The sequence below is a fragment of the Dreissena polymorpha genome, chromosome 10 (genome assembly GCF_020536995.1).
Source record: "Dreissena polymorpha isolate Duluth1 chromosome 10, UMN_Dpol_1.0, whole genome shotgun sequence".
Taxonomy (NCBI): domain Eukaryota; kingdom Metazoa; phylum Mollusca; class Bivalvia; order Myida; family Dreissenidae; genus Dreissena; species Dreissena polymorpha.
The window spans coordinates 35,855,472-35,880,305 of record NC_068364.1 but is presented as its reverse complement, the minus strand read 5'-3'; the positions used below and the strand labels follow the sequence as shown (position 1 = coordinate 35,880,305).

The window sequence follows — 24,834 nt, the reverse complement described above, 5'->3', positions numbered from 1 at the left end:
GAACTTACTTAATTGAACGTATTTACCCAATTATATAAATGTTCTTGTCTACTAACGAATTTTAAAGTGTGCCTAAACCAATCGCCAAAACGTTCGACAATATTATCCTGTGAAACTCATCGATAAATAGATGTAAATTTCTTAAATAAAGTTGTCGATGGTGGCTATTAAAATGCATGCACATTTATGTAGATTCAAATATGTTAACCAACAAAATTATGTTTACCTGAAGCCAAAACCAATGGTTAAACGTTACACAGTATTGTCTTGTTATACACATCACTTAACAAATGTTCTTTACTTTTACACGTATATATTTTTCGAAAGTGGGTATCAAAATGCATCTACATGTATGTACATGCATAATAAACAAATATGTTAAGCACAATGATTATATATATCTGTAGCAATCATGCTGGTAATTGACGCAAAGACGATAACGTTGATTGGCCGAGTTGTGGCCTATGACATGGCTCTGTTTGGTCTACATAACAGGTAATTAAATGAGTGACGGCCTCATATTTAATTGAACTTCTCGGTGTTAGTATATACAGAGTGATTCCTTGAGTATATTTCCCTGTCGTGATATTGTTTAGGTATACATAACAGGTAATGAGCTGAAGTAAGACCCTTTTGAGTGAATTGTACTTCTTACGTACCGGGTGATGGACATAGCCTATATCCCCTGCAATGGCACTGTTTGCTGATTGTATACTTAGTGACGACCTCTAATGAATACTGTTTGTACACACAGGGGGTCATTTTCTGGGCTCACCTGATATTGTTTTGTCCACATAATAGATACTCTGTTAAGATCCGATCACCATTTTTAATCTTCTTGACAAAGGAATCTGTCTAGAACGTAAAGTTATGTGGCATGACTTAAATTGGCCACTCGCTTGACTCAGTTTGTGTAATATGATTTGTAATAGTACCGTAAATTCTTGTCATTTGAAACAATAACAATAATAAAAAAGAATAATGTGAATACCTACATACTAAATAATGCTCATGCATAGTTTCTTGTAGAATATTCGCTATTATGGCGTCATTTCCTTCAAGCCATCGCATTCCTTCAGACTGTTTCCACTTCGAGCTGGTTCCGCGGATTACGTTCCGCCTATACCGGTCATCGGGTAAACAATCTGCTTGGCGGAGCCAGGCACCAAAACAAAAGATTACTTTAGTATTCATTAAGAAAACCGTTAAATATTTGGAAACCAAACAAATGGGAACCAAAACTTAACCACTATTCTGGAGTAACCCGAACACAACCGTAAAAAAGGTGGTAGTCAAAACAAAACCACAACATTTTCTTGACCAAAAACGGAGCCATTCAACAGCTGGAAATCAAAACAAAATCGCCACGCTATGGGAACAAAATTTTAAAAAAGGTTTAATAAACCTTAATCAACACAAAGAAGTGAAAGCCGTGAAAAATCTGAGAACTCGAACAAAAGTGTAAAATAATGTGTGTTCTGGCATTGACATCTAATAACTTTAATATACAATAAATGAATTAAACGCTGCTTATAATTGACGCAACCAAGAGTTCAGTAACAAGTAGTAATAGTATAAAATGTTGTGCTTGGTAAGTATAAGGAGTTACAGTACTAGTAATAGAAGTAGTAATAGTAGTAGATGATGTTACTGTCGTTGTTGTCTTTGTAGATCAACTGTGATGGCTGAATTCTTTTAGCGGTTACCCCCCTCTCGTTCAAGAAAGCGAATTCAGTTCAACTACAAACATCTAGTTCATTAATAAGTACACATACGTGCTGTATTCGTCATATACTTTTGTATATCAAATTGACATACGTTCTTAAAGAAAACGTTTCAGATAATAGTCAATGCAAAATTCGATTGTTTATTTAAAAGAGGAAACAATGTAATAACAAACACACAATTTATATATATGTATACACTCAACAGGCCGAATACCATAAACATTTTTTAAATAATCTCCCGGAAAAAAATATATTAAGATACTATTTATTACATTTGTTTTAACAATTTCCTTATTGTTAACAGTTTATAACAGACGAAAATATTAAATAGACGCATAACTTTTTTTCTTCTAAATAAAATTAGTCAAATATTGACATTATGGTCTTCAACATATAACGAAGTAATAAACAACATGTCATTTCGCAGAATTTCGTAAATGACCGGAACTCTAAACGTTTACCGAGCATGCGTAAAACTGCGAAAATTCGGTCGAAATCAAAACATGATAGGTTCCTATGCTCGCATCTGTCAAGGTCATTTTACTGTACATTATTGAATCAGATCGGCGTTGTTATATTATAGAGGCCCATTAAGGGGTTTATGGTATCCACGCGAAAATAAATTAAAATCTTATTAACGCCAAGCGGATTTGGTAACGTTGTAGGCCAAACCTCAGAGATACCATGGCGGGTATAGAGCATACGACCCCGATATTCTGCTTAAAGCAGTAGATGATGTTAAGATGAAAAAACTATATGTGTGTCGAGTGGCACTTCAATATTCCATCCCCTATCAAACATTAAGAGATAGGATTAGCAGACGTGTAGATCCCAACAAGTTTCTGAAGGAGACAATTTTTACACATGACGAAGAGTTAGGCATTGTTGAGCATGCTGAAAATTACGCAAGGCGTGGCTATGGGTTAAGCAATACAGCCATGCAGACGTTGGGTGGTGAATTGGCGCACCACCTAGGGAAGCGTGATTCAGAAAAAAACACTAAGCAACTGCTGGCTGTATGGGTTCCTTAAACGGTGGGAATCAAGGATCTCTACCCTCAAACCATCAGCGCTGGAGTCAAACAGGGCAAAATACTCAACCCCAGAGTTTGTTGAGCAGTTCTTCAACAATCTAGAGGCGTCTGTGGCGAATACGGGATACAAGAGAGGCCGGACTGCATTTTTAATCTCGATGAAACCGGAATCTCTCCAGAGCATCGTCCCCCTAATATAATCTCTCCTGTGCATGAAAAGGCACAGGCAGTAACATCACCACGCTCAGCGACAACAATGCTGATATTATAAAGTGGTAACGAAGTATGAAGTTGCTCGAATGGCTTGAAGCGCTTACATGAAGGCACTTAGCACTTGGAACATCGTGTCAGCCTTCAGGAAGGCCGGTGTGTACCCACTAAACAAGAATGCGGTGCCCTCAGAAAAGCTCGTGCCATGCGAGTCATTCCGAGACTCGACACCTCTTCAGAAGTTACAAGCAGAACGGGCTGGCAAGCAGGCAGTTGAAGAGTATCTCCGGGCAAAAACAGAGTCACCAACCCCTACCACGTGCAGATGCCAAAAGAAAATGTCGGTGAAACCAAAACCTGGCGGGAAATTGATAACAAGTGATGCATACATTGAAGAGGTGGAGATGTACGACGCCAAGAAAAATGCCAATGCAGTTACATCTCAAAGCCAGATAATGTGTAAAAGCCCGATGCTGTCAACAAGTGGCATACAAAAGTTGCACGCCAAAATTGTTAGAGAAGACTCTGATACCGAATCAGACACGGACGATTCCGAAAACTGTTGCGTATGTAAACAATTTAGTCCAACAAATCTGGACACGAGGCCGCACATAAAAATCGCTAATTGGGGGCAGTGCGACGAGCGTGGGCATTGGGTCCACCTCTCCTTCTGCCATACAAAATCGGTTCTGCAAAAAGGAGACAGTTTCCGTTGCCCACACTGTTGTTAAATTTAAAATTTGTTTTGCACCGTTTATGCTATGCATTCGTTAATTATTGTAAAATCGTTCAATGCTGACCATTATTGATTCATTACATTCGCTTGAATGTATCATTTGAATGCGTTCAATGTTTATACTTAATACGTTATTTGTTAAATAAGTTCATTATGTATAGAGGATAAAGTAATTGCAAGATAGAGAAATGAAAGACTCTGCGTTTGTCTCAGCAATTTCCCCACACAGAGCCTCACAGTAGAGCGCGTGCTTTCGACCAATCGAATTCACCAACCTATAGGAAAACGTCTAGCAGATATTGACTTCCAGCTGTCAACTTCAACATGAAAGTTTTTTGATGTTACGCATGTTTGTTGATGATTTTTTTCATTGTTTAATGAAACATGGATATTTTCCTTTTTAAATCTCATATTTTTCTTCATAATGCTGACGTTCATTGTACACATGCGCGAGTTTGAATGCGTAGGTGGCCGAACCAACAGGAAAAGTGGCTACATTTCACTGCTTTGAATGCACCAAGTCTCATTAAAGTACATAAAAACAAGTAAATACAGGATTTGTTGTTAAACAATATCATGAACAGTAAATGGATTCGAAAGACAAGTAAAATCTGTGAAGTGTTAGGTTGTAAGAAATCTAAACAAATTGTGTGAAGATATGAAAAAAATCATTCACCATTTTCTTTATTCAGAATAAGAGTTGAATCTGGATGTAGTCGTCGAAGAAACCACTTCTGGCTTTTACTAGGTGGAGTAAATAATTGTGAATAATCAACCACAACTATAAACACTATTGTTTTGAATGAAATAAAGGCGTACACATTATATTCTATCAATTCTTATTGTTTTGGCAAGTTTTCAATCCGCCATAGTGAAGATGTAACCAAGGCCGCTTCAAGAGGTACGCTTTGATTGGTCGATTGAAATACCCGAGATTGCTTTTGAGGAATGCTATTGGACGATGAAAAGAATTCGAACGAAAGATAAAATAATGGAGGAAAGAAAAAGAAATAGAGAACATATTATTTTTACCCCCACCAAAGACAGAGGGATATATATTTGGCATTGTCGTCCGTCAGTCTGTCTGACTGTCTTTCCATATATCACACACTTTTCAGGGCTCTATTTCAGAAATTATATTAGGTATCAACATGAATCGTCCCTGAATGCACAAAACAGTGTTTTTAACAACTTTTAACCTATACATATGTTTCTTCTTGTATAACACTATCACACTTTTATCTTCACCTTATCTTCATGCTTTGAAGTCTCCTTTTCAATGCTTTTAAACATTTTATTCTTGCACTGACACGCGCACCTGCCAATAGTACCCGCAAGGGGGTTCCAGCAGTATTAAAAGATAGATAGATAGAATCTGCATGGTTTTAAAAATATCAATTTTGAGAAACATAGGCGCTCGATGGCAATGTTTTTTATTATTTTTTTCAGCAACCTGTTGTTTATTATAATACACACACCTACTAAATTAATAAAATTCTTCCGACAAATCGTCACTATCTATGTACAAAGTCCAACTTTTTCAAGAAGACGTTTTGTCTGAAGATTTTTATTAATTAAGTAGGTGTATGTTAACAAACATGAGGGGCTATTAGAAGCTGATCCAGCTTGCGGCCCCAACCGGATATGTATGTATGTATGCATAATGCATTTTACTAAACAAAACCGGTCACTAAAAAAAAGAAAACATTGCCATCGAGCGCCTATGATGAAAAATGCCATGCACACGAACCACAACCAAACACTGTCTTAAATAGGAGTTATTTGTCCTTCGTTTTTTGTATGATATAACTTATATTTATTTGCAGGTCTTTATCACAGATAAGGTATAAGATTTCAACATTAAAATCGGTCGCAGGGGGGGGGGACGGGTCCTCCAGATGTCGCTCAAACGCCCGTCGTAAGGGCACCGTAACGCGGCACACATCGTCCGTTGCACATTTCTTTACCCAAATGTCCCATGATCCAGATACAAAGATACAGGCTATAGCTAATTAAAATACCCAAGGGTTACTCATAACATAGATGCAGACAGCCCGCACATTCAGTCTCTTGTATGTATTGCTTGGGGTAAAAATAATTATTAGTAGTTGTAGAGTCAAGCTTCATTAGAATGCTATTAAATATATAACCTCACACTTGTATTCTTATTAAGTCATTTGACTATATACATTTGTATTACAAACCTCTACACTACAATAAATATTTGTTGAAGCCTAAAATATAATAAAAAGGAATGTGTCGTCCCTGTCCACACAGGCTAATCTGGGACTACACTTTATGCACATGCATTAAACCCCGTGTTAACAGAGCATCGCTCAATTATATTTTCTAAGGGACTACAAACGCATCAAAGTCGACATCTGAGTGGTAAAGGGTTTATAATTGTGTATCGGGTTGGTTTAATTAGTTGATAGTGTGAGAATATGATGTCAAGTTAGTTAAAATGGACCAAAATTGATACCTCAGAAAATATACTAATTGAACAGGTAAACAATATACCCGTAAACTGTTGTGTTTTATACGCAGGCATGCTTTGGGCACATCCACTTGTAAATGAAAATGTGGATGAAAATACTAAGTTAAGCAATTTCATAAAAAGTGAATGTGCATGATGTTTATGATATTGAACAGTGGTCATGCTAATGTTTTCTGATCATCAATGTATGAATAATGTTCTTTCAAAAATAAATCCAGAGGAGATTAAACAATCGTGATAAAAGATCAGGGAAAGAATTTTTATAATGTTGCAGAACATTAGGTCTAACCCTTTCTTCAATATGTATGTCTGGTTTTTTGAATTTTTAACTATTTTATTATTTGTGATTGGAAGTAAAATATGTTAAAAGAATTAAAGATAAATGCTCAGACTTTGCTCTTTTTCATCTCAGGACTCCAACATAGGCATCCCGGACATTGAGGGAAAGACGCCACTCCACTGGGCAGCCAGTAGTTGAGATGCAGAGGCTGTCAACTGCGTCAGGCTCATTTTGGTAACTGTTACACATTTAGCTCATTTTTGTTACTGGCTGATTTTGGAAAGTGTGGCTCGTTTTGGTATCTGTTGCTCATTTTGGTAAATGTGGTTATTTTGGTAACTGGCTAATTTTTGGTAAAAGAAGCTCATTTTTGCAACTGTGGCTCATTTTGGTAACTGTGGCTTATTGTGGTTTCTGTGCCTCATTTTGGTATCTGTGCCTCATTTTAGTAACTGTGGCTCATTTTGGTATCTGTGCCTCATTTTGGAACTGTGGCTTATTTTGGTAACTGTGGTTTATTTTTTATGACACTAATTGTGGAAACTTTCCGCCTGGACTAGACTTCAAACACAAAATCCCCCCCAAAAAACGAAAGTGTCTTCTTGTGATTATCCTGTGTGGACAGCACAGGCTAATCTTGGATGGCACTTTACGCACATGCATTAAGCCCAGTTTTCTCAGAGTGAGGCTGAAATACAATTTTCCATATTTATAAAAATAACTTCAATAAATTGAACTTGTTTCTATTGAACCAGTTTTCCCAGATAAGTGCTCATACTATTTTTTGGTATTCTTTATTTCGCAGGACACGACCCCGAGTGTTATAAACTGGCAGGATTATGAGGTCGCTGATGGTAACGAGGCCGTCGTTAAGGCACTGGTGAGTACAGTACCAACCTGTGTTAACAAAATTTAAACCTTGTTCTAGGAAAACTGCACTGGATACATGTGCCCAAAGTGTGATCCTACAAAGGTACAACACTTTCCGCCTTATCTGAAGCAACACATTACGCACATGCTTGAAGCCTTGTTTTCCCAGTATATGGCTCGCTTGTATAAATCGACTACCTGTATTTTTATTTGTCATTTATGCTTTAAATTATAAAATAATTAGTTACACTCAGCTATTAAATTGCCAAACAGGCTTTAACGATAGATTAATATGATATGATCAGCTGACAAATATCAGCAACATCTATGCCATTTGAGCAAAATATTGATGTCATTTGGCGATTTTTATGCCCCCGGTAGGGTGGCATATAGCAGTTGAACTTTCAGTCAGTCAGTCAGTATGTCAGTCTGTCCATCCGTCCGAAAAAAAACACTTAAATATTGGCCATAACTTTTGCAATATTGAAGATAGCAACTTGATATTTGGCATGCATGTGTATCTCATGAAGCTGCACATTTTGTGGTGGAAGTTCAAGGTCAAGGTCATCCTTCAAGGTCAAAGGTAAAAAAAAAAAAGAAAAAATATTTCAAAGAGGCGCAGTAGGGGGCATTGTGTTTCTGACGAACACATCTCGTGTTGAATATTTATAAGCTTGGCTGTTTTCGTAGAAAACCCGAGGTATTGTTATAGCCAGCTCGTCGTGTCGTGTCTGTCGTCGTGTCCGCCGTCCGCGTCATGCTAAAACCTTAACATTTTGTCAAGGTTTTTAACAGTGGCTCTAAAATCAAAGTGCTTCGCTGTTACATGTATGGTAATTGTTTGGTCAGAGTAAATCTCCTCAAGCGGAAAATCCAGTTTCAGACTGAAAGTGAAGTCCCAGATTAGCCTGTGTATTGCCACAGAGATGCTCATTTTCATTTTTTTGTAATTAATAAAACACAATAAACCCCAAAGAAACACAATAAACTCCAAAGAAACACAATTAACCCAAAAGAAACAAAATAAACCCCAAAGAAACACCCTAAACCCCAAAGGTACCACAATAAACCCCCTAAATAACCAACAACTTACTCTGTTAGAGATTGCAAAACCAATTATTGTAAATGATCCTCGATATGGTAAAACGGGGCTTAATGCATGTGCATAAAGTGTTGTCCCAGATTAGCCTGTGCAGACCCCACATGCCAATCAGGGACAAGACACTTTCTGCATTAACTGGATTTTTGCCAAGTAAATTCCATAAAAGCAGATTGCAAAGGTTAATCTGGAATGATACGTCATGCACATAAGTAAAGCCCCGTTTTCTCAGAGCTTGGCTCAAGTACATTATCAAGTATTTTACTTTGAACAAAGTTGTCTTGTATTCCGTGACCAGGTCATTCAAAGATTGTATCCCTGCTGTTGGACAACAAGGCGGAGTTCTCGAGTTCAGACCAGAACGGGGCCACACCTTTACACTACGCAGCGCAAAACAACTTTGACGTGAGTCGTTAACTTATGTATCTGAGTTGTTTTAGCTCAACTGAGCACAACGTGCTCATGGTGAGCTTTTGTGATCGCTTTTAGTCTGTCGTGTGTCGTGAGCCGTCAACATTTGCCTTGTTAACTCTCAAGGGGCCACATTTATTGTCCAAACTTCATGAAATTCAATCAGAAGATTTGTCTCAATGATATCTTGGATGAGTTCGAAAATGGTTATATTTGCTTGAAAAACATGTATGCCAAGGGGCGGGGCATTTTTCCTTTTATGGCTATAGTAAAATCTTCTTAACTCTCTAGAGGCCACATTTATTGTCTGATCTTCATGAAACTTGGTCAGAAGATTCATCCCAATTATATCTTGGACGAGTTCGAAAATGATGCCGGTTGGTTGAAAAATATGGCCGCCAGGGGGCGGGGCATTTTTCCTTATATGGCTATAGTGAAACCTTGTTAACACTCTAGAGGCCACACTTATTGTCCGATCTTCATGAAACTTGCTCAGAGGATTTGACTCAATTATATCTTGGATGCGTTCAAAAATGGTAACCTTTGCTTGACAAACATGGCTGCCAAGGAGCGGGGCATTTTTCATTATATGGCTATATATGGCTATAATAAAATCTTGTTAACACTCTAGAGGCCACATTTCAGAAGATTCATCCCAATAATACCTTGGACTAGTTTGAAAATGATGCCATTTGGTTGAAGAACATGGCCGTCAGGTGGCGGGGCATTTTTCCTTATATGACTATGGTAAAACCTTGTTAACACTCTAGAAGCCACATTTATTTTCCAATCTTCATGAAACTTGGTCAGAAGATTTGTCCCAATGATATCTTGGATGAGATTGAACATGGTAACTAACCTTTGCTTGAAAAACATAGCTGCCAAGGGGCGGGGCATTTTTCCTTATATGGCTATATATGGCTATAGTAAAACCTTGTTAACACTCTAGAGGCCACATTTATTTCCAATCTTCATGAAACTTGGTCAAAATATTCATCCCATTAATATCTTGGAAGGGTTAAAAAATGATGCCGGTTGGTTGAAAAACATGGCCGCCAGGGGTCGGGGCATTTTTCCTCGTATGGCTATAGTAAAACCTTGTTAACACTCTAGAGGCCACATTTATTGTCCAATGGTAATGAAATATGGTCAGAAGATTTGTCTTATTGATATCTTGGATAAGTTTGAAAATGGTTACGTTTTCTTGAAAAACATGGCTGCCAAAGGGCGGGGCATTTTTCCTTATATAGCTATATATGGCTATAGTAAAATCGTGGTAAAACTCTAGAGGCCACATTTATAGTCCGATCTTCATTTAACTCGGTCAGAAGATTCATCCCAATGATATCTTGGATGAGTTAAAAAATGATGCCGGTTGGTTGAAAAACATGGCCACCACGGGTGCGGGGCTATTTTCCTTATATGGCTATAGTAAAACCTTGTTAACACTCTATAGGTCAAATTAATTTTCCGATCATTATGAAACTTGGTCAGAAGATTTGTCCCAATGATATCTTGAGTGAGTTTGAAAATGGTTTTGGTTGCTTTAAAAGCATTGCCACCAAGGGCGGGGCATTTTTCCTTATATGGCTCTATATGGCTTTAGTAAAACATTGTTAACACTCTAGAGGCCACATTTACTGTCCGATCTTCATGAAATTTGGTCAATAGATTGGTCTCAATGATATCTTGGATGAGCTCTAAAATAATTATGTTTGCTTGATAAAAATGGCTTCCAAGGGGCGGGGCATTTTTCCTTATATGACTATAGTAAAACCTTGTTAACACTCTAGAGGCCACATTACTGTCCGATCTTCATGAAACTTGGTCAGAAAATTCATCCCGATAATATCTTGAGCGAGTTCAAAAATGATGCCGATTGGTTGAAAAACATGGCTGTCAGGGGGCGGGGCATTTTTCCTTATATGGCTATAGTAAAACCATGTTAACACTCTAGAGGCCACATTTATTTTCCGATCTTCATGAAACTTGGTCAGAAGATTTGTCCCAATAATATCTTGTTATCTCAGGTGAGCGACTTTGGGCCTTTCAGGCCCTCTTGTTAAGGGAAGTCCCTTCTAAACTAAAATTCAGTTTAGGCGGAAAGGTTGTCCCTGATTAGCCTGTGCAGACTGCAGAATGAGGCGGAACTTCAGCCACATTTCTCAAGCAGTAAAATTGACACTTCAAATATGTCATCATTATTATGTGGAGATGTGTAAGTCACTTTGTTTATCTTCAATGATTCACATATATCAAATAATTTTTCTTTGAACATAGCTTACAGCTTTAGTTAACCATTTCCCGCTCAGAAGCAAAGTGAAAATGGCCATATGCAACCAGCAAAGAACCAGAAAAGCCTGCAAGTAACTTGCAGTCTGTTCTGGTTTAATGCTGTTTGCTGCTGATCAGTATCTTAGGGTTGGAAATCAAGCCTTTAAAACTCAAATCTATAAGGCAATGTCTTCAATTTAAATTGATGTTTATAGGGATTACTTACACGTCAAAATGTGTGGTATTCGGTTAAGTTTTACGTAGCTAACAGCTGTAGTTAAGTTAACAAACATAGCCATTTAAAGGAAGTCTGTTCTTTGAGAAAATCCAGTCTAGGCACAATGTGTCATCCCTGATTAGCCTGTGCAGACTGCTTTATTAAGTCAACAAGTCTAGTCTAGGCACAAAGTGTCATCCCTGATTAGCCTGTGCAGACTGCTTTATTAAATCAACAAGTCTAGTCTAGGCAGAAAGTGTCATCCCTGATTAGCCTGTGCAGACTTTTTTTATTAAATCAACAAGTCTAGTCTAGGCAGAAAGTGTCATCCCTGATTAGCTTGTGCAGACTGCTTTATAAAGTCAACAAGTCTAGTTTAGGCAGAAAGTGTCATCCCTGATTAGCTTGTGCAGACTGCTTTATTAAGTCAACAAGTCAAGTCTAGGCTGAAAGTGTCATCCCTGATTAGCTTGTGCAGACTGCTTTACTAAGTCAACAAGTCTAGTCTAGGCTGAAAGAGTCATCCCTGATTAGCTTGTGCAGACTGCTTTATTAAATCAACAAGTCAAGTCTAGGCTGAAAATGTCATCCCTGATTAGCTTGTGCAGACTGCTTTATTAAATCAACAAGTCTAGTCTAGGCAGAAAGTGTCATCCCTGATTAGCCTGAGCAGACTGCTTTATTAAGTCAACAAGTCTAGTCTACGCAGAAAGTGTTGTCCCTGATTAGCTTGTGCAGACTGCTTTATTAAGTCAACAAGTCAAGTCTAGGCTGAAAGTGTCATCCCTGATTAGCCTGTGCAGACTGCTTTATTAAATCAACAAGTCTAGTCTAGGCAGAAAGTGTCATCCCTGATTAGCCTGTGCAGACTGCTTTATTAAGTCAACAAGTCTAGTCTAGGCTGAAAGTGTTGTCCCTGGTTAGCTTGTGCAGACTGCTTTATTAAGTCTACAAGTCTAGTCTAGGCTGAAAGTGTCATCCCTGATTAGCTTGTGCAGACTGCTTTATTAAGTCTAGTCTAGGCAGAAAGTGTTGTCTCTGATTAGCCTGTTTGAACTGTACGGGCTCATCTTGGACAACACTTAACGCACATGTATTAAGCTCCTGATTTCTTGTTCAGGAGACGGTGGAAGTGTTCCTGTCAAGGGCAAAACCTTTACTTGGGTATTGGTGGCTGTCATTTTGGCAAAATGTATACTGTCTGAGACTTGGAACGAGGCTAAATAACGCTCCAAATCTGACAAAACAATCACTGAATAACTTATAGCTTTAGTTAAGTTAACAACCATATCCCATTCAGGACATGGTGGAAATGTTCATTTTCCAATCTTAAAATGTTGTCCCTGATTAGCCTGTGGGGACTGCACAGGGTAATCTGGGATGACACTTTAAACACAAGCATTAAGCCCTATTTTCTCATTCAGGAGACAGTGGAGGTATTCCTGTCTCGCGCCAACGTGACAGACGAAGAAGACGTGGAGGGCAGGACGGCGTTCATGTGGGCAGCGGGCAAGGGGGCTGACCAGGTGTTTGAGACCTTCCTGAAACACAACGTTGACATACAACAGGTCGACAAGAACGGTGGCAAAGGTATGCCCTTGACATTTCACATGTGGTCTTTATATATCACATGTGGTCTGGATGATTCACATTATTTTGTCCTTGACATTTTATGACGTTTCTCAAACACAACGTGGACATACAGCATGTCTACAAGAACGGCGGCACAGGTATGGCCTTGACATTTCACATGATGACCTTGACATTTCATGTATGTCCTTGACATTTTAAGTGTGGCCGTGACATTTCTTATGATGACCTTGACATTTGACATGTGGGTCCTTGAAATTTCACGTGTGGAACCAAGTCATCTTTCAATAAGACCAGAACAAAATAATAATAAAATAAGACCAGAACAATATTAATAATCGCTCTGTGAAAACTGGACTAAATGCGTTAAGTTTCGTCCAAGATTATCTTGTGCTGACTGCATGGGGACGACACTTAAATGTTACATTGATATTTCACATGATGGCCTTGACAATATGTAAAATCACTCATAAGGATTATAGACAGACATGTCAAATCTGACCACAGTATTGAAAAATATAATTCTTATTTGAGTTGCAAAACGTATTAGTCAGAATGGTAGAAATTGAAACAAAAATCTTGCTTTATCCTTTTTTTTTACTTTTAACAACTATTTGTTGGTCTGATAGTTAGCTGTTTAGTGCTCTCATGGTCCAGGTTGTTATTTTCCCCCGCCATCGGCGGAGGGATATTGTTTTGGCGTTGTCCGTCCGGCTGTCTATCCGCCCGTCTTTCCGTCTGTCCGGAGCAATATCTTGGAAGTGCTTTGACGGATTTCATTGAAACTTGGTATGAGTATATATATATGGATACTAGGATGATGCACGCCAAATGGCATTGTACACCATCTGATAATAACAGAGTTATGGCCCTTTGTATCTTAAAAAAATGCTATTTTGAGTGTCAAATATAACACTTGTGTGTCCAGAAGCATATTGGCGGGGATATCAATTCAACGAATTGGCTTGTTGTTTTTGTACTTGGAGGGTGTAAAGCCTCACCTTTATTGGGGAAAAAAATAGCAGAATATCACGGATTTGGGGTTGTATTTGAGCGCCTTGTTCGCTGTTTGGGGGAAAATATCAACAACTATGACCAGCATTCACACTTAAGTTTTATTGTTCAATGTACTTATTATATTTTAATATTTATACATTTTAAAATCATCAATTTCACTAACATGCTACTACAGTACAGAGTGACACACATTATACAGCAGAATATGAATATGAATCTGGTTATAATCAGATAAACTTACATATAAATGAAACCATGTTTGTCTTTACCCATTTACAATGATAATCATTTTTAGAGCTGCTACAATATATCAGTATATCAGTATATATCGCAATACGCAATCCGCATATTGTATTGCGATACGATCTGCTTTTACATGTCATACTGTAAAATTTAAGATGAAGCTTATGGAAATTGGAAAATAAAACACAATTAATTACATAATGACAAATATAAATTGATGTTATTATGAACAGATGGAATAATGATCAATATTTTTTACGTAACAATATTCTGATAAGTTACACGACCGTCTTTTAAACATCAACAATTCTCTTTCGGGTTATTATTGTTCTTGTTGGCTTTTATAATAGTTCTCAAAATGGCAGACCAAACGAACACCGAGTTTGACTTTATAGACAATTTTAAGGGAAAAAGTGTTGTTTAACAACACAATAAACATACAATACAAAGGTTATGTTCATGTAATTAAGTTGTTTTTGGTGATTATCTGGTGAGTTATAATTCTGGTACAAGTAAGCAATATATTACAATATATTGCAATACGGGTTTTTAACTGACAATATATTGCAGTACGGTTTTGGGCGTATGGTTGCAGCACTAATCATTTTAAATGTTTTATCTTTGAGAGAAGGGTGAACTCCAATTAACAAACATTAACTTTATCAGACATTCATTCACTGTTTAAATTTATTATAAATATTGTTTGTATCTAAGAAGTATTCTTCATTGTTGACAGACACAAGCATTTTATTAACCCCTATTATTTATAATATGTCCGTCTTGAATTCGATTTGATTTCTCATTGTTCAGAGATTTGAATTTTTTTCTCCATTTTAAGCAATCTTGGAATAATGACCTATGAAACATGTATGCGTAGCAACGTAAAAGTCTATATGTCTGACTACATTCTTTAACCAAAAGTTAAGTCATTATGAGTGTTGAATTCATTAAGATATTTACAAATGTAGTTGTTTTTAATTGTTAAATATAAAGGCAATTATGGGGGAAAATCCATGACAGAGGAGAAAAATACCTTTAGAAAATAGGGAATACACACTGCAGATCTCAATGAAGGACAAAAATGATGAATGAAACATTATAATTTAAATGACAAGGTTCACAAAAAAACAAAAATGGCCCTTGATAATGGCTATGAATCATTTGGTTAAACTGTATAGTTTTGAAAGACTATCCCTAAAACGCTATTTATATTGCTATTCTATTTGTCATTGCTATCAAATCAAGTACGCTGCATGGTTTATTCCATTATTTTACAAAAAGGGGGAGATCAGACGCACCTTTACAAAAAGATATTGGAGCTGATTAGAACATTGTCCTTAGGTATTCAATGTATGAAGAAGAACATTCTAGAAATATTGTTTAAATACTATGAGTATATTTTCCATAGCATGTAGATTTATAAAAAATAAAACACAGTTTCATATTTTATTTTTTAAATAGGCAAAATTTAAAGAACTGTACTGTATATATAAAATTATATGAAGTTAATGTTATGATAGCAAGTTGACAAAGCAATATAAATTATAAATGTATAGATTGCAGTCATTTTCTTATATTGAGTGATAAGTTTTCGTTATTTTACAGATTTCTTTGCAAAACGCTGATAAATTTTATAGAGCACAGCAGAAATGCCCAAAATGGGAACGAGCACAAGAACTCATATCATTTAATGACGTTGTGATACGCAAGTTATAAATTTCTTGTTTGTCAAGAAAAAAGGCTTATATATTTTCTAGAACATTAATATTTTATGATAACCATGTTTTAAAATTTAATTGAGACTGCATTATCACGGATCTGTAATAGGTCTAGTTAAAAAATCCTGTAGAATCTATTATTTTTCATGAAGGATTTTCTCAAGGAATATTCTAACATGATTGTTTACTCTTTGAGCGGCCAGTATGGAATGTATGAGTAGATGAGTGACATCACGCGCAAAGTTTAGACTCTGCCCACTGGTTGCCAAAATATGGTGTTTTCATATGAGCACGTATAGAAAAAGTTGACATTATCATAATTTATATACACAATTATTCAAGACATTTAGTATTAGTTTACTTATTGATGTCTGCATAAAGCGTTAGTGTACAAGAAAATGCACAAACGATAATAGTGTCATTACTAATTGCTTTAACAAAGTAAGAAAAAGGTATAAAATACAATCTTCATTCCAGGTATTATTGTTGTTTTCAGTTGACTCATTTTAGCAATCAATTTTGTAGAAGAAAAACCCAAAGAAATCTTACTTTTTTCAGAATAAATTAAAGTGAATGTACTTAAACAAATGAGAAGAAAACAAACAACAAATATATATATATATATATAGATGAATTCCAGGCACACACAACTTATCTAAATGGAATGGTATTTGTCTGGGAAAACTAGCACTGGTGACACAATTGTTAATTACTTAAATGTCTAACATAAATTTCCTGCGTTCAGCGCATGATAATCATTGTATAGTCATAAATCTTTTTTAAAGAAATTTCTTGTCAAGCAAATAGGATAATGTCAACAGAACTTGTAAACCCGCTAACTGCGCACTGACCTTGATAACCTGCAAGATGTAATGTATTGCATTTACAGAGATGCCACAATTGCAGCCGGAATGCTGGCGTTTGTCAAATAGGTAGTTCAATATGTTGGAATGTAAATTAGGAACAATGAGGAACAACAACCTGCTATTATATATACCAGTGCGCAGAATGCAATATAATACTAATTTTTATATATGATAACACAGCCTGCACATATAAACGCTCTGGCAAATATAAAGGGTCGCCTTGGCGTAATGGACATGGTGTCTGCCTAGCGACCGGGAGTTCACGGGTTCGATCTCCATCGTAGGAGCGTTCTTAAGATCTTTTCAATACATACCAAGTACTGCTTCTAGGGCCATGAAATGGACTCAAGAGTGTTTAAAATAAGCCTTAGGCTTTCTATGCGATCGAGCTAAAATAAATAGGTTTAAACTAAACTAAATATGAAGGGGCACACACAAAAATAATTTATTTTGACAGTGTCAAACTGCTGTAGCTGCTTAACATATCTAAACTTTATCAAATAGTTTCACACTGTAAAATCGGGTTCTTTATAGCAAAATCCTGTATTGCTGCATTTTTCATATTGGTCATGCTGATTGAACATTTTTTCAATTAGGTCTACTTGCATAAAATATCATAATTTCATTGGATATTAATTCAGATCGAAACCTTTCTTAGACAGCAATGCTGAAATGTAATTAAATATAACAAAATAAATGTGTTTTCAGCGCAGGAAACAAAACCATTCATGATGCTTCAAATTCAATGATTATTTTTTTCAGTAATCTTGAATAATTTTTTAATTTATGTAAAAAGAAATGACAGCCTATATATAGATTCAAAATATTATTTATGTCATGTAAATTACAGAAATTATATTCTGAACTAAAATTTGTCTAGCAGTTCTAGACACCATGTTTAGTAAAAGAGAAATATAAAACAATTGTTATAGATGCAACAATGTAATATATTCTATAATAGTTCTTATGATCCGAGAAAGTCTTTATATTCTTTCAACTAATGACATTATTTGTTTACAAAATAAATGCATCTGTAATAATACTAACATTGTTGTAGTATTATAACACAAACATATTTTAATGCACAACATAATTCCATGGCAATAAATAATCTGAATCATCAATCAGGATACATGTAGAGTTATGCTATTGCACTTTGAACACCAGGATACTGTTGTTGTCATAAAGTCCCACAATAATGGAGGCAGTGTGTCTGTTGTAGCAGACTGGCTGTGGGGACACCACTCCATCCTCCTTTGTAGCAAGAATAGCCAGCTTCGTTCTGCCCTCATGGTCCACCTGTATGATAGTGTGTGACAGGGATCCACATACCAGCACCTGGCCTGCAGGTGTCACGTGTAAACGTGGTGCTATTAGTGCAGGGTCAGTGAAGGTGGCCAGGACTGAACCATCCCTGGCCAGGGTGAGGACCTTGTCATGGGAGATGTTTGTGATGTACAACTTGTCCCCTGTGGGACTCACAGCACACGTCATTACTGCAAAACAGAGTAACATCACGATATTGAAATATACATTTGGTAGATAATAAGAAATCTTATTTAAACTGTATAAATAATGGTAAAGAACAGATACTATATAATAATAATTATTATTTAAGTTGTGTTTCAGTGTTTTGTTTTCTCTTAATGTTGACTTGTTTATATTTGACTTGTGTTTGTGCTTTAAGTTTTGAAGTCTTTCACCAAAGCATGAAAGGAAACAATACTTAATAATGTGTGTTAGTTGGTGTAACTACATGCAGTTATAATATATTTACCAAAAATGTACACATGATTAAACATTCATTGACACACATTGAAATATTTTACATGACTATCATACAAAATAATATCTATAGATATGGTTGTTATTGAAATTGAAAAAATTGTTTCATCAATAGTTGATAAAATTATAAGTTAACACCTTTTATTGAAAATTTAAATTACAAAAACAACAATGAAAAGCTCAGGTTACAAAAATAGAAAAAAGAAGGAATGTGGTGTCTACTGTGAAACCAATATGATTCAACCGACATTTGTGTAGTTGCTGTTCAATCACAAATTAAAATAAATTTTATTGATTAATTTTATCACACACATCTCACAAAGTGTTATTGTATGATTAATGTTTTTTTTTGTAATTTAATAATTTATTAGAAAAAAAAACAGGTTACAAATAGTGAAAAGAAAAAGAAATGCAGAATCTACTATAAAATCAATATGATTCAACAGTAATAAAACATTTGTAGTTTCCGTTCAGTCACAAAATAAAATGTTTTACCAAGTTTTTATTCCCAAAGTCTTATATAATTATCAGACTTAAAAAACAACACAGTTTTTTAGATCCAACGAATAGCCCTGTTTTAACTTATCCATGAAATTTAATATAATTAAAATAAATTTAATTCACATACATTAATAAACATAGCATACAGGGAATGTCTAAAAAATTAATTAACTTTTCTTTCATACCTTATGATAAAATATGACATTTCTGCAGTGAAATAACAGCAGTGAAAATAAACAAATGGTTATTTTCACCGGTGAAAAGAACACATTTTCGGAACTCCTCTTTCTATTTTTAGATTATCATAACTAAATTTAAGTATATTTTCTACGATCACCAGTGAATTAAAATCGACATTCCACCGAATCCAACAAATTTTCTTCTTATTGTATGCTTTTCACTGTTTATTTACATTGTAAAAGAGTTTAACTGGAGAATTTCGGTGGTATAAGGACGTCATTTCGTCACACTAATGACGTCATTTTTTGTTTTGAAATGTATTGAGGCACGCCACGGGAGAAACTCCGAGAAAGGGTAACTTTTAAGCGAAAGGGAAACAGCTGTTAATTACTTTCTTGAAAAAGGGCATTAAAGAAACAGAAAATTTGTTTATGTCAGTGTAAGATCGTTTGTTATTTCACTCGCGATCATTGAAAAATAAGATTTTCATGAGTGGCTCGTGAAATAACTAACAATATTAAACTGACATGAACAAATATCCTCTATGTATTCTGAACTGCAGCTGAATTAATACATTGATGGTACATTATAATCTATTTGTTCGGCGTATTCCTAATCATATCCAGATTAGTCCACTCTGAGTCTTACCTGTATGTGAACCTGATTTATCCTCATACATCTTGCTGACTTGTTTCCCACTCAGCGTGTACTTGTAGAGTGCTGTCTGATCAGTAATATACAGGTCATCCTGGTGGCAGGCAATACCGACACATGCATGATGTAACTGAAGCTTCCTTCCTGTCACCAGCTTCCTGTTGTTGACTGTGATGAACTGGACCTCACTTCCACTTCCCAAAGTCACAGCCAATTCACTGGGTGTGATCTGACACATATACAATGGCCTTTTTGTCACACTACAGTGACTCACCACCTGGTGCTGCTGGTCAAGCAGCTTGATTGTGTAATTCCAATTGTCTATAACCAGGACCTGTCCTTCTGGGAGGACACAGATGGCTGATATATTGCATTTATTTGAATCACTTAATATTTTCACATTGTGTACATACTTCCCCTGCACAGTGATTACCTTGTTTGGATTATCTTGTACCATCAATGTCTTGGTACTGTGTTCAATCGTTCCAAGACCTGACAGCTTGGACAAGTACTGTACAATTTCACTGTTAGGCTGGAATGTTACTGAAACTTTAGCCTGAAGAGAGTTCTTCTTTAGAAAGGTTTCACAATGCTGTGTTTTGTCCTTGCATTTGCTGGTGGCTATAAAGGATAGTTCCAGCTTGCTTTTATCACTTATGTCCTGAATGGCATCTCGAAGTTGTTTCAATTCATCCTGAAGACTGATAGATTTGTCAACATCATCTTTGCAAGAGGCTTGCAGTTTTGTCAGTGTATCTTTCATTTCATTCAGTGTCTTCTGTTCAATCGTATCTAAAGCTGCATTTATTTTTCGCCGAGTTTCATGTATCTTTTGTAACTGCTCATCAAATGAATTTTGCATATACTTAAGGCTAGCTTCTTGGTTGCCTTGAAGTTTCCTCATTTCTTCCAGAATTGTTTGGATAGAAACAGACAGTTTTTTAAGGTCTGTGGACTGGATTTTTACTATGTCTGATATAAGAGTTACCTTTGGGCAGTGTCTGAAAGTAAAGCGGAAAAACACTTTAAATTATATAAAATACTAAAATACCTATTCTTTGAAAGCTTTTATCATGGGAAAATTCTTTGGTCAAGTCAGAATGAGATGCATATATTTCATGAATACAAATGGTATAATAAAAAATATTTATTTATATAAATCTAAAACACAAGTATTCATTTCATCTGACAAATTACTGGATATAAAACACATGACTCAATTACAAAGTCTAAAATTGCATTCTTCTTTCTATTATATTTATCATACATGAAATAATTAATTTCTTATTGAAATATTATGTTTTTCATTGATGTAGTGAAATTATTTTTTCTTTCTAAAAATTATAGTTCCAGCTTGCAAAGAAGTTTGAAAACCCTACATTCGTTTCGGGCGTTTTTTTCTATTCTTCAAGTTAAACTATACCTGTGATTAAGGAATGCACAATTTGTGCAGCACAGCTCACTGTGTTCATCGCAAAACATTTTTAGGTTTTCATCTTTATGGACATCGCATTTCAGAAGAAAATCTTCCACTTTCTTTGTCACTGGCCATTTCTTCATGTGTTTCCTACTAAAAGTGTCTTGTTTAGTAAACAACTGGCTGTGCAGGTCAATACAATTCCCACAGAAAAACTTAACACAAGATTCACAATAGAAATCAGCTGTATTATCCAATTTCTTGTCTTCACAGGTCGAGCACAAGAAGTCTTGGATTATGTCAGATCCCTTGTCAATGGTTGATTGTGAAAAGGTTGCCATTTTACTGAAAGAATTTTTCTAGTACTGTGATCTCAATTAAATAGCTGAACATATCAAGCCCATCTAATCACGGTCCGCAGTCCTAAACAAGTAGCACCAAACCTACCACTTTCAAACAAAGATACAACTCAAGGTGATTTGAAGGTTAAAACTTCGATAAACAGACTACGTAAGCTGTCATGTGAACTGTGTGGTAAGATTACACCTTCAGTTTGTGGTTAGTCTATCTAGGCACACACAAGGAAATACCTCAACTCAATGCTGTGTTTAATCAATAAAGCAACGAGGATAATGGTCGGTTTAAGTGAACTAGATATCTTGGGTATACACTGGGAGTATTTTAAAATGCACAATGCCAAGTATGGACTCCCAATATAGCTTTAATCAATGAACTTGTCATGAAAAATAAATCATTTACATATCAACTTATTACTTAAATAAGATCTTTAAATTTATAAAACTGTCCTTGTCATGCCTGAAATATTCCTCTTGTGCTGCTTTGTCATAGGGAGTCGCTGGTTTGGTTAAATATTCTTATAATATAATTAACCCATTTATGCCTAGTGGACTCACCCATTCTTCTAAATTGGATCAATTTATTTCCAAAATTAGGGATGTATAGTACATTTATTTCTATATTAAGAATATTTCTTACAGAAATTCCTCTAAGCAAACAGCGCAGACCCTGATGAGACGCCGCATCATGCGGCATCTATGATGCGGCATCTCATCTGGGTCTATGCTGTTTGCCAAGGCTTTTTTTCTAGACGCTAGACATAAATAGGTTAATTCCACTTACAATTTTTAGCTCACCTGAGCACAACGTGCTCATGGTGAGCTATTGTTATCGCCTATTGTCCGTCGAGCGTCGTGCGTCGTCAACATTTACCTTGTTAACACTCTAAAAGTCACATTTTATTGTCCAATCTTCATGAAACTTGGTAAGAACATGTGTCTCAATAATATCTTGGACGAGTTTGAAAATGGTTTGGGTTGGTTGAAAAACATGGCTGCCAGGGGGCGTGGCAGTTTTCCTTATATCGCTATAGTAAAACATTGTTAACACTCTAGAAGTCACATTTTAGTCCAATCTTCATGAAACTTTGTCAGAACATGTGTCCCAATAATATCTCGGACGAGTTCGAAAATAGTTCCGGTTGGTTGAAAAACATGGCCGCCAGGGGGCGTGGCAGTTTTCCTTATATGGCTATAGTATAAACCTTGTTAACACTCTACAAGTCACATTTTTAGTTCAATCTTCATGAAACTTTGTCAGAACATGTGATCTAATAATATCTTGGACGAGTTCGAAAATGGTTCCGGCTGGTTGAAAAACATGGCCGCCAGGGGGCATGGCAGTTTTCCTGATATGGCTATAGTAAAACCTTGTTAACAATCTAGAAGTCACATTTTTAGTCCAATCTTAACGAAACTTGGTCAAAACATGTGTCCCAATAATATCTTGGACGAGTTTGAAAATGGTTCCAGTTGAATGAAAAACATGGCCGCCATGGGGCGGGGCAGTTTTCCTTATATGGCTTTACTGTATGGTAAAACCTTGTTAACACTCTAGAAGTCACATTTGTGGTCCAATGCTCATGAAACTTGGTCAGAATATTTGAACTAATAATATCTGGGCTAAGTTAAAAAATGGTTGAGATCCGTTAAAAAACACTTCAAGGGCGCGTGGCATTTTTCCTTAAATGGCTATTTACTACAAAACCTTGTTAACACTCTAGAAGTCACATTTATTATCCAATCTTTATGAAACTTGATCAGAACATTTGTTCTAACAATAGCTGGAGTGAGTTTGAAAATGGTTATGGTTCATTGAAAAACATGGCCGCCAGGGGGGCAGTTGTCCTTATATGGCTTAAGTGAAAACTTGTTGACACTATATTAGCCACATTTATTGGCCAATCTTCATGAAACTTTGTCAGAACATTTGTCCCAATGAAATTTTGCCAGAGATTGAAGCTGGATCATATGAGCTCAAACACTTGGTCACAAGGTCAAATATAAAACAACATGTTAAAAGTCACTTTTTTGGTCCAAAATAATGTTCATGAATAGTCTAGAGTTCCTTTGGCTTTCAGGTGAGAGCCTTAGGGCCTGATGGCCCTCTTGTCAAGATTGGTCAAAGACAAAGGTATAATATAGCAAATAGATATAACTATTATCAATTGGTAAAAAGGCCATGTAAATAGTGAAAAAAATTATTTGTACTATTATTGACTCAGACAGTATCAAATCTGTTTCACACATATTAAAAACCTAGATAGGACAAGAATAGGTCAATTCTGGTATCGGTCGCCCGGATAGGACAAGAATAGGTCAATGCCGGTTTAGGTCGCCTTGATAGGACAAGAATAGGTTAATTATGGTTTAGGTCACCTCGATAGGACAAGAATAGGTCAATTATGGTTTAGATTGCCCTGGTAGGACAAGAATAGGTCAATTATGGTTTAGGTTACTCCGATAGGACAAGAATAGGTCAATTATGGTTTTGGTCGCCCTGATAGGACAAGAATAGGTCAATTCTGGTCTAGGTCGCCTGAATAGGACAAGAATATGTCAATTATGGTTGAGGTCACTCCGATAGGACAAGAATAGGTCAATTATGGTTTAGGTTGCCCCGATAGGACAAGAATAGGTAAATTCCGGTTAAGGTCACTCCGATAGGACAAGAATAGGTCAATGCTGGTTTAGGTCGCAGTGGCATAGTGAATATGGTGTCTTGCTAGTGACAGAAATGTCACGGTTTGATTCCAAGTGTGGGGGTATTCTTTAGCTCTCCCACAAAGATATCAAGTACTGATTCTACCCAGGAATCTTGGGAGCATTAAAATAAGCCTAAGACTCTCGATATTTGATGCAATTGAGCTGAAATAAATATGTTTAAACTTATTTTGGTTCACAGCCCTGCATGCTGCCGCGCTCTCAGGTCACGCCTCCTCAGTAAAGATCCTGTTGAACCATGGCGCCCAAATCGATGCGACAGACCTTATTAAGCACACGCCGCTGTTCCGAGCCTGCGAGATGGGACACACGGATGTCGTGCAGACGCTCATTGACGATGGGGCACGCGACGGGATGCTTGACGAAGACGGACGGTCACCCCTGAATTGGTACGGGGGCTGAATTGAAATTCTTTCGAGTGAAGAATAA

At 36.4% G+C, this 24,834-nt stretch overlaps 1 protein-coding gene across 4 annotated transcripts in view; it reads right to left on the bottom strand.

The window, feature by feature from the left end:
• Positions 1-14,045: 14,045 nt before the first annotated feature.
• Positions 14,046-24,834, bottom strand: part of LOC127848194 (uncharacterized) — a 124,634-nt gene continuing 113,845 nt past the window's right edge. The window contains exons 1-3 of one of the 4 annotated variants that reach the window (XM_052380513.1): positions 21,332-21,900; positions 19,903-20,909; positions 17,219-18,284 (exon numbers count right to left, since the gene is read on the bottom strand). In XM_052380513.1, the coding sequence (XP_052236473.1) occupies positions 17,935-18,284; positions 19,903-20,909; positions 21,332-21,666 (1,692 nt within the window). In that variant the 5' untranslated portion in view covers positions 21,667-21,900 and the 3' untranslated portion in view covers positions 17,219-17,934. Of the gene's footprint in view, positions 18,285-19,902; positions 20,910-21,331; positions 21,901-24,834 lie in introns of those variants that run through there. The other 3 variants (XM_052380514.1, XR_008034402.1, XR_008034403.1) reach the window with 3 other exon arrangements.